Source organism: Furipterus horrens, unplaced genomic scaffold, assembly GCF_987537825.1.
Source record: "Furipterus horrens unplaced genomic scaffold, mFurHor1.1.pri manual_scaffold_40, whole genome shotgun sequence".
NCBI lineage: Eukaryota > Metazoa > Chordata > Mammalia > Chiroptera > Furipteridae > Furipterus > Furipterus horrens.
The window spans coordinates 105,454-117,165 of record NW_028327210.1 but is presented as its reverse complement, the minus strand read 5'-3'; the positions used below and the strand labels follow the sequence as shown (position 1 = coordinate 117,165).

General features: G+C 42.3%; 1 protein-coding gene across 1 annotated transcript; it reads left to right on the top strand.

Moving 5' to 3' along the window:
- Window positions 1–212: 212 nt before the first annotated feature.
- Window positions 213–8,498, top strand: LOC149990027 (A-kinase anchor protein 4-like; the record flags this gene model as incomplete). The annotated part of the gene is made up of 5 exons (XM_090265699.1): window positions 213–308; window positions 1,609–1,659; window positions 2,186–2,287; window positions 5,450–7,585; window positions 8,227–8,498. Coding segments are annotated over 5 exons (2,541 nt in total), but the record flags the coding sequence as incomplete, so codon positions are not given.
- Between the last annotated feature and the right edge of the window lie 3,214 nt (window positions 8,499–11,712).

Sequence of the window (11,712 nt, the reverse complement as noted above, 5' to 3'; positions counted from 1 at the left end):
TATACTTCCTTTTAAATTTGCTTCCCAACGAAGTATGCTAAAATGATCCTGATAATTTCAGAGAATCCCTTTCCCACTACTCACCCCACCAGTTTCTAGCCTAACCCAATATGAACTACATAGCTGAGTTCCAGGGCCTTCTTATCCAAACTGAGCCAGTTTCTAAAAACCATATATAAGCCTTTCGGATTCCTTTTCTTTTGTCTTTCCAGAGGCCTGATAATATTGAGTGGTTACACAGCGCCAGGGGTGTGTGCAAGGTCAAGCTCCATAGCCCAAAAGGACAGCAAGAACAGGAACGGAAAGTGGTAAGATACTAAATTACTCCCACTAAGGGGTGGAAAGGATTGCTTTATGGATACAGATATCCTGGAACCCAGAATAGACTAATGGAGGGTGATAGTGTCGTTTCTCTAAGATATCAAGTTCAGTAAAGTTTGTGGGCTGGGGGGTGGGGGTTGGGGTGGGGGCGGGGCGCAGTATGCTTATACATCACAGAGGGACACGTGAAGGGAGGGAGAGAATGAAGAGTAGCTGGGGAGGGGGGTGGGGGGAGCCTCAGGGGAGGGAGGAGTGGTGGTTGCCTAGTTTTAGCAGCCTAATGGAATCATAATAATATCAGCTAGCTACAAGTAAGTTGCACTCAAGTGGGACTCCCACAGGAGGGCAAAATGTGTAATACTTCACATTTTTTATCACGTTCAAATGCCATTTGTACTGTTATGTATTTAATGCTTTTTTAATTGACTGACGTTTAAAAATTACCATCAACCTAAGCAATATTATACATAATGTCACAGGTTTTATGTTTTAGTATGTATTTTTCCTACTAAACAACAAAAAAGTACATATATTAAACACAGAAATGTTTATCCATGTATCACTTAAAGTTTTCTATAACATCAGTAGTAAAAACACCACTTTTGGGGAACACTATGGTAGTTGAAAGTGCTCTAACTGAAAGTCAGGGAATTGGTTTCTTTTTTTTTTTAATGTTTATTTATTTATTTATTTATTTATTTATAATTTTATTTTTTGGTTATTCAATTACAGTTGTCCCATTTCCCCCCATTGCTCCTCCCTCCCAGTTCATCCCTTCTCCCACAGTTATATCCCTCCCTGTTGTCCATGTCCATGAGTCATTCATATACGTTCCTCGACCAGACCCTTCCCTTACTTATCCCCCTTCTCCCCCTCCCCCCTCCCCCCTACTGACTACTATTCTAGTCTTTGCCTATTTAGTTCGTTTGTTTGTGTTGCTCTTTAGTTTCCTGAATTGAGTTCTAATGTAAGTTTCAGCTTTGAGTTTGCGTCAGTTGGGCAAGGCACCTTTCTTCTTACTTTTTTCAGTAAATGTAGGTATTGTAATTTGGGCATCTCTGACAGGTAGGTATTCTTATCTAGGAAATACAATAATGATAAGATTCTCTCTGCCTAATAGCATTTATTGAGTACTTACTATGTACAGGTACTCTGCTGAAAGCTTTGTATTCACTCTCAATCAATCCTCACAAGAACCCCTATGCGGTAGGTGCTTTATCGTCTCAAAGAGAAACCGCAGTCTTTTCTCTAGAATTTTCCTCAATACGCTGTCCTAATTTGGTGCAGATATGCTTTGTCGATGTGTCCACCCTGAAAGTGGAAGATAAAGGTTCCAAGGTGAGTATTCTCTGCTCCCCCCAGAGTTGGAATGAGTGAGAAACTGCTGAAAGAGTTATCAGTGGCAGCATAATAAAAGGGAAAGTCTGTGCCAGAGGGTGGAAGGATGGAGGAGATTCAGGTGGGCAGCCATCATTTTTGAAAACCCCAAACCCCCGGTTGAGAATATACTGTCACTCTTGATGCCAAATCTCATTCTAGAAGGAACTTAATTTGCTGGTAGGCCTGAAAGAATTACAGCATGGAAGGTAGCATGTCAGAGCAGTGAGAAAACTGTCCAAAAGTTTGACGATTCATGAAATATGATTCCTAAGATTTATGGATTTGTGAATGCCTCTGGAGGGGTAGTAATTTGTGAGGAGAACAATATCTCATTCTTCAAACATTAGCTAGCATCACAAGCCTACTTATCCTTCTCCATTGAAAGGAAAAGATAAGAGATATGACATTCATGTTTTGGAGAGGGCAGCTTGGAGAAGTCTCAAAAAGCAGTTATTCATAAGAATCTCACCACTTCATCCCATAGGATGCTGGTGGTTCCTGTTCCGGAGGTGACCTAACGCAACACCATCTGAAAGAGAAAGAAGTTATTATAATCAAGGCTACCGAGAAGCAAAACCAGTCTAAGGTATGCTTAGCTTCCGAGTCCACCCTTTCTAATTCCCAGAGTCCAGTGCTGACTCCGAAGACTCTGGTTCACAAAAGGTAAGAGAAATATTTCCAAACAAGCCCCTACATTTGACTACTATGATACTCCAGAGTTCACAGGCCTAAGTTCAAAGTCAGGTAAGTTTAATGTCCAGGTATCTAACAATGGCACTAATCACAGAGGTTCAGAATGCCCTTCCCTGATTGCAGGTCCCTACTCCAAACAGAATCTTGCTACCCTTATCCTAACAAAGATGTGGAATGAAAGCATGATCTTTTTCAGTGCTTTCTGTTGTCTTCTAATGGGCTTGTGTGCTCCACATTGCCCAGTGTCCAAAAAAAGAAAAAGAACAAGCATATATGGAACAGAGAGAATCCACAATGACCAAGAACTGTAGTGGCTTGTTCCCCAAACCTGTTGCCTAAGAGATTACAGACTGTTAGGTAGCGTAAAGTTAGAAGCAATTCGATTTGGATACCACTGTCACATGCAAGTCCTTTTGTTTTTCTGTAACTACCTAAATTATATCTGTTGGGCTCCTGGCCCATGACAAGTCACCTTCACAGTCCTACAAACCTGGAGTAGTTGATATTGAAATAGGATATTTGGTTTTATCTCAAAGGAGTCAATTTTTTTTTTTTGTTCTGCATCTCTATGCTTATCTTATAACCAGGAACAACATTTCTGGCCTCAGACACATTTGGAGTGATGAGAGTGGCTCCTAAGGAAGAAAAAAAGTTTAAAAATATTCTTCAAAGAGTTTTGGGTTTAGTTGGAAGGAGGACTCCATTTTGAAGTCTTAAGAAAGGGATAAATTATACCTAATGTTTATTCTTAAAAGTGCAGTACATATTTCCTACACATAATGCAGGTGTCCTTGATTGTAACCTAAACCCATTTTCAAAATGTTGAACTTATCATGACCTCAAACTTCTAGGGATTCAGTAGAAAGTAAGGAGATGAAGCAATGGAAGGGGTAAAGAGGACGATGGTACTTAGCAAGGAGTGGAAGACATGTATAATACATATACACATATCTAGACATGAGTATATGCACATAATTTACACTGACACACAGCAATATATACAAAATAATTTATACGAGCCGTGACACACACATCCCTGGCTACGTGTCTACATATGACACTGGTGAACACACACAAGCATTGAAACAACACATGTGTGTGTATATTCATAAACAATGACTCACCTACACAAAGGTATAGAGTCAGCTGCATTGACATACCCACATGTGACACATCAACATCTATATATGCATCCATGCACACTATGCATAAACATGCACACTACACATAAACATACACACATGAGCCTCGATCAAAACACAGTGACTGTACAAGTTCAGGTGATAGGCATGCACTCTTACACAGGGTGGGGCAAAAGTAGGTTTACAGTTATGAGTATGTGAAACGGTTTATTCTTGAATTATTACTTATTATTTTCCATACATACAACTGCAAACCTACTTTTCGCCCCACTCTGTAAATATACCTCATGTTGATACGCACACATACAAACTTAAGCAAAGTGACACTAACAACATTTGAATGCACTGATACATACCTTGACACAAATACAATGACATCCCCACTCACGTATTCACACAAGTACTCAAATACCCAGGGTGTGTGCAACACTGACACACATTCTCAATCATTCACGTAGCATATAAATATAACATAAACTGATACCCAATTTATTGACATACACAGTCATTATATTAGCACCGATCCACATTGAACATAAACATTTATTGATGTATTATCTATTATCTATTAATTACTATATATGTTAACATGTGAATTTATTCTTTTTTTATTCTTTTTTTTAAATAAATAAAAGATTAATTAGTTATTTTAACAATAGGAAATAACAATCCCTCCCTCTCAGACATTAAGACCCTTTATAATCTTATAAAGGACAATGGGCGAAGGTCTCAAGCTCCTCTAGCTGCTTCAAGCTGGACATGGTTGTCGTTCGTCCTACCTACCCTTGGTCCAGACATCCCTAATAAGAGTGGGGGTGTGGAGGGGAGAGTTGCCTTCCCACATGGGGAAGGATCGTGCAGACTCCAGGTCAGTTGGCTGTCCCCAGACAACGGCGTGCTTGGTTTAACAGGCTGGCATCCTTGTTGTATTCTGGGGGCAACAGATTTGGCAAAAGGGTTTAAAGACATCTTCAATCCATAACCACTAGATGACAAAAGGCAGGGATTAATTTTTCAATGTTCCACATTAGGGAAAAGAAACGGGCTTCTTTGGAGGAAGGTGTGCCAGGCGCATCTCACCTGTCCAAAACCCTTTTGCCCATTCTACTTAGTTTGGGCTGAGGGAAATAGTTTAGCTTTCCCCACTCTTAGACCTCTGGGCCCTTTCGGTCCAAGCCATTAGGATAGAACAGAGAAACCAGTTTTAAAGTGAAGCCCACAAACCACCCCATTCTTCACCAACCCAGCCACTTAGTTCAGCCAAACCGTTGAGTCTCAGGAGGCCGCGCTGCAGACAGGATTAATACACATATAGGTATAGCTCCATGATACATTCTATTAGATTTGTATTATAAACAAACATGCAGATCACTCAAATCGACACTTGTCATTTACATATTCAGACACACTGACATACACATTCATTTTTACATTCACACAGTGTACAAAATGTACACGCTATCATGCACACGTTGGCCCGTACAGGAAACATATAAAATCGGTATTGATGTCAACACATTGTTACACAGGCTTACACACAGGCAGGCATACATGTGCACTGACATGTGCACACGGACACACACGCTAACAACACAGACTGAACATTCTCACATCTACTGAGATGTCCCCACTTATGAATTGCTATACTGTTATTCACACACACACACACATGACAGACACATTGATACATTTTTGACACATGTTGAGATAAGCACACGTGCTCATGTGAAATTGACACGCTACCACTTGTGCTCAAAGGGATATAATTATGTATTATGTTTCCATGCAAATCCTAAAGGGTAAACCCCTAATGTATGCAGTTTAGAAAGATATGTCTTCTAAATAAAATAAGGGGGGAAAGTAGCCTCCCCAAACTCTTAGGTGTTCTGTTTTTTTTTTTTTTTTTTTTTTAGATGGACGGATCTATATGCCTTTTCACACAAGCTCCCTCTGATCCTATAACTGTTGTAAATTGGCTTCTAAATGATATCCAGAAGTATGCCTTGGGTTTCGAACATGCACTAAGTCCCTCAGCCTCTAGCTGCAAACATAAAATAGGAGATGAAGATGAACATCACAAATTACCCTCTGCAAACTGCTACAGCATCTATGATGATAAACTGAATATCGATTACATGGCCAATAGACCTCAAAGCCCACATGTAGACATGACTGCAGCCAAGAATACCAACAAAAATCAGAGTCCTTCCACCTCTCCAGCAAAATCTTCTAGCACTAACAGGGCAGTAATCTCTCCTGAGGGAGAATGTCCCATGGATGACCTTTCCTTCACCATCATCCGGCTATCTAATCTGGTAATGGAGATGCCTTGTAATGAAATCAAGAAGTTGGAAAATGGAAGCAAATGCTTTCGTCATTCAATCTATCCACCCTCTGGGAACAAAGGGAAAAACACTCCCCGCAGCGCTGTGAGCAAGATCGTTTCTGACATGGCCCATGATGCTGAGGAAATATCCTATGTGGAAAGGCGGGACACTGGAGAAGAGGGCAGGGAAGGTGGCAGGAAAATGTTTATGTATAGTGAATTATCCAACAAGAACAAGGGGGTAGACAAAGAGATGTGCCAACAAGAGAGCAAAGATTTTTCACACTCTATCAGTAAAGGACTCACGGTTTATGCAAATCAGGTGGCATCTGACCTGATGGTCTCCATTTTGAAGACCTTGAAAGTGCATGCTCCTGGGAAGCCAATTCCCGCTTGTGTGGTCCTGAAGAGGGTGTTGTTAAAACACACCCAGGAAGTTGTCTCTGATTTGATTGATTCCTGCTTGAAGAACCTGCATAATATCACTGCGGCCCTGATGACTGACTGCGACTTTATCTCAGCTGTCAAGAAGAGTCTGTTCAACCACGGAAAACAAAATGCTACACATATAATGGAGGCCATGCTGAAGCGCCTGGCTACTGTTCTGCTTGGAGAGAAGGAGTCTAAATCACAGCCTCTGTTGTACGCATCCTTGAAGGCCGGCTCCCACAGTCTCAAATACGAGAACCAAAGTCAAAACCAAAGTCTTGAATTCTCCACCATGAAAACTGAATTGAAGGGGAAGGACAAATGCAAAATAAAACCAGAGGAGTGCAAGTCATTGATTAGCGCTGAAAGAGTTTCTGAACACATCCTCAAGGAGAGCCTGTCCATGTGGAACCAAAAACAACGAAACCAAGGCGAGATGGCTGGCAAAGCATGCGTGAGTAAGGAGGAAAAAAGAGAGAAGATCAGCCCTTCCACAGAGTCACTGGCGAAGGACTTGATTGTCTCTGCCCCTATGCTGATTCAGTACCACCTGACCCAGCAGGCCGAGGCCAAAAATGCACTTGAAGATGACTATCCTGGTTCCACCATAGGCCATAGGACTCAGAGTGCCCAATTTGAAAAGAACGCAAGTGACCAAAGTGCCAAGGCACTTTCAGTGAAACATCTAGAATCTTGTGGAGCTCCTGGGCCATCTACCTCTGTAAAGGAGACTCAACAACAGGCGGAGTGCCAAAAGTCCGATATGTCAAACATCATTCTATCACTGATTCAGAAACTGCTCAGTGAGACCTCCTTCAACAGTGAAGAGCAATCTGAAGGGGAGAGCAAGCCTTCTGAGCCCAGGCCAAACAAAGCAACTTCAATGTCCAAGAGAGGGGAAAAACAATTCCAGGAGAATTTAGACCTTGATTTTGCCAGCGGGATGATGCAAATGAACTGGCAATTCATCAATCAACTGGTAGAACCTGTGAGGAAGCTGTGCCTTATCATGGCTAGGTATCACAACAACAGGGAAGCCCTGGCCGAATTGGAAGAACAAGCAGCCTTGGTACACAACCCAAGTTTCCAAGTTGGTGGCCCCAGATGCAGTCACAGTAGTGCAATGTCACAGAACTATCGAGAGTTTTCTGGGCCGGAAGTCATCATCAATAATTGGTGCTCAACAAGTAGCTTGCAGAAACAGCTCCAGGCTGTCCTGCAGTGGATTGCAGCCTCCCAATTTAAGGTGCCTGTGCTCTGTTTCGTGAGAGATGATGATGGACAACTGGAGAAGGTAAGCAATGGCAAAGCACAAGAAGAAAGATGGTTAGACTGGGCAGGGGAAGGGAGGCAAAACTGTACTTAGGGCTCACGAGCAGTCCAAATTTTTCTCAAGTATGCTCTTTACTATGTGCTTTATGAATTACTTTATCCTCATAAAAAGACACAAAAGCAATGAACCATTAATTGAGGCTGTAGCACCTTGGGGTCTGCACATTTCAGCCAAGAGGAGGCGAGAAAGATTAGCTTTTTTTTTTTTTTTTTTTTTTTAAATTCAGTGACCCTTTAAACAAACTACTTGGTAAAATATGTTTTAGGAAGGTGGGGGAGATGGCCACCCCTAACCTTGACCTAGCAATCAGCACAGACTAACCAAAAGACCCAGGCCTTGGAGAGAAGTATTTAGTAAAGACAACTGATTCCAGGTTTTGTTTTTTGATGCTCAAAATGAAGTTATGTTTTTCATTTTGATCTATGACATTAGAGGAGGGTCAAGGAAAAAGGAGAGGGAAGGCAGTCCTGGATCAGCGAAAGCTTTTACTCTAATCTTAGTCATGGGCGGAAAGGTGGGTGAGGGGGGTAGTTCACTTTATCCACCTGAGACCTTTCTTCAAAAGTATCACATGACTCAAGCTATCTCTGCTCCCTCCACAGCTTCCAGAAGTTTCAGCTAAGGCAGCAGAGAAGGGGTACAGTGTTGGAGATCTCCTTCGAGAAGTAATGAGGTTTGCCAAGGAACGACAACTGGATGAAGCCATGGACAACATGGCTAGAAAACAACTTCTGGACTGGCTGCTCACTAACTTGTAAACTAACAGTCCCTTCAACAACTCTGTAGCTAGTCACCCCATCCCCACAGCAGCATTCCATGCCATCTGGGCGCCCCTTCATTAGGCAAGTTGAACAACACACTACACGACTGTCTTTCCCAATACGTCTGAGCAGTTGGACTATGCAAGTACAAGGTGTTAAATAAGCTAGGCAACAACATGAATTTAAAAATTTAAAAAAAAAAGTCGTTGTGTTCTTTTTTTAAAATATACGTTCTATTGTTAACTTTTTTATTATTATTTAGATTTTATTTATTTATTTATTTCCAGAGTGAGGGGAGCGGAGGGAGAAAGAGAGGGAAACATCAATGTGTGGTTGCCTCTCACGAGCCCCCAACTGGGACCTTGACCTGCAACCCAGGCATGTGCCCTGACTGGGAATTGAACCAACGACACTTGGCTCGCAGGCCGATGCTCAATCCACTGAGCCACAGCAGCCAGGGCTAGAAAAAAAAAGTCGTGTTTCTTAATCAGATATATCTGAGGCAAAAGAGGGGAGTGGGTCTAAATCCAAGGATTAGTGATACAGTGTTGGGCTTGGGTCTATATCTGACCTTAGGCAATTTTCTGAGCACCCAAGACATAAAGATATAACTCATGTCCAAATCTCTAAGTAATATGGTTTGTCCATTATGATCCAGAGGTTTGCCACCTGTGGACCCCCTGTTTCTGCCACATTACACATATAACTTGATAATCTCCCCTCTAATCCCGAGGGTACGGTTTTCTCGGTCTTTGTCAGGAATTTGCAGATGGACTACTGTGCTGCAGGAGCTCAGCTCCAGGCAGGTTAACTTTGGATTAAGTGAGACCAAAAAGTGACAGTGGAGTGTTTGAGAGGGAATTCATTCCAAGTTTATTTATTTATTTTTAAGTATATTTTATTAATTATATTGTTACAATAGCTCCAATTTTCCCCCTTTGCTCCCCTCTACCCAGCAGCACCCCTCCCCCAGCAACCCCCCCAACCCAGTCCATGCCAATGGGTCGTACATACAAGTTCTGGCTTCATCCTTTCCTATATTGTTCTTTTTTAAAATTAATTAATTAATCAATTAACTAATTATTCTAACAATAAAAAATAACAATCCCCCCTCTCAGACTTAAGACCCTTTATAATCTTATAAAGGACAATGGGTGACGGTCTGGAGCTCCTCTAGCTGCTTCTGGACATGGCCGTCGGCCTACCTACCCTTGGGTCCAGACATCGCTAATAAGAATGGGGGTGTGGAGGGGAGGGTGGTCTTTTCACATGGGGAAGGGTCTTGCAGACTCCAGGTCCGTTGGTTGTCCCCGGACAATGGCGTGCTTGGTTTAACGGGCTGGCATCCTTGTTGTATTCTCGGGACAACAGTTTTGGCAACAGGGTTAAAGGACATCATTCAATCCATAACCACTAGATGACAAAAGGCAGGTATTAATTTTTCAATGTCCCACATTAGAGGAACAAAAGGGTTTCTTTGGAGGAAGGTGCCAAGTTGATTTTTTTAATTAAGTATATTTTATTGATTATGCTGTTACAGTTGTCCCAATTTCTTTTCTCTTTGCTCCCCTCCACCCAGTATCCTTCTTCCTTCCAGCAGTCCCACCCCCCTTAGTTCATGTCCATTGGTTGTGCATACCAGTTCTTCAGCTTCACCCTTTCCTATATTATTCTTAATGTCCCCCTGCCTATTTTGTACCTACTAATTATGCTCCTTAATCCCTGCACTACTTCTCCTCCTTCCCCTTCCCAGCCGATAACCCTCCAAATGATCCCTATGCCTATGATTCTGTTCCTATTCTGGTTGCCTGTTTACTTTTATTGGTTTGTTTTTATTTTTTAGGTTCTGTTGTTGATAGTTGTGACTTTGTTGTCATTTTAATGTTCATAGTTTTGACCCTCTTTCTCTTAAATAAGTGCCTTTAACGTTTCATATAATAAGGGCTTGGTGATGATGAACTCCTTTAACTTCACATTGTCTGGGGAGCACTTTATCTGCCCTTCCATTCTAAATGATAGCTTTCCTGGATAGAGTAATCTTGGTTGTAAATCCTTGTTTTTCATCACTTTGAATACTTCTTACCAGTCCCTTCTTGCCTGCAAAGTTTCTTTTGAGAAATCAGCTGATAGTCTTGCAGGCACCCCTTTGTAGGTAACTCTGCTTTTCTCTTGCTGCTTTGAAGATTCTCTATCTTTGACCTTGGGCATTTTAATCGTGATGTGTCTTGGTGTGGTCCTCTTTGGGTCTAGTTTGTTTGGGACTCTGTGCTTCCTGGACGTGTATGTCTCTTCCCTTTGCCAAAGTTGGCATTATTTATTTATTTATTTATTTATTTATTTATTTTTACATAAGGTTCAATTTCTTGCTCTTCCTCTTCTCTTTCTGGCACTCCTATGATTCAGATGACGGCACGTTTCAAGTTGTCCCAGAGGTTCCTAAGCCTGTCCTCATTCTTTTTTTTCAATTCTTGTTTCCTCCTTCTACAATGGTTGACTGTTTATTTCTTCCTTATGTCCCAAGTCATTGATTTGAACCCAGACTTCCTTCCCTTTACTATTGGTTTTGTGTGGATTGTCCTTGGTTTCACTTAACTTAGCCTTCACTTGTTCCCTTCTGCATTTGCCACACTCCAGCATATCTGTCACATCTGTGAGCATCTTTATCACCAGTGGTTTGAACTCTCAGTCTGTTAGGTTGCCTATCTCCTCATCGCTTAGTTCTTCCACTGGAACCTTGATCCGTTCTCTTTTGGGCCATACTTCTCTGTCTCATTAACTTGAGAGGCTTCTGTGTTTGCCTCTGTGTTAGTAGAGCTGTCACAACTGCTACATTGTGAGGGGCAGAGCCTTAGGTCTTCGTTAGTATGGGGCGACCCATTTGGCCACGTTGTGGTGCCATATGAGGGAGAGGAGTCTGAGAGGGAACAAAGCTGCTTGCTCAACCCTCGCCCCTTTTCCAGGCACTTCTCCCACTTCCTGTGTGGAACTGGCTGTCTCTAGCTATTTCTCTGGCTGTGGTTCCCAGAATGGGTGGGTTTGTGGCATTCTAGGACTCTGAGGGCCTCTAAACAAAGGAACTCTGCTGAGAGACCAGCAGCTTCTACCCATGCCCCAACCCCCACTGGCTTTCAGTCACGAGCAATGGGTTTTATTTTCCCTGGTGCTGGAACTGTGAGCTGCACTGTCTGGTCTGGTGCTGAGAGCTCTCCCCAGGTGTTCCTCCCTACTTTTTTTAAAGGTGTGACTGCGTTTTCCACTGGTCTGCCACTGCCGATGCCACAGCTGCCACTGCTTCCTCTCTGCCCCGGCTCCATCCCTCCTGCCTCT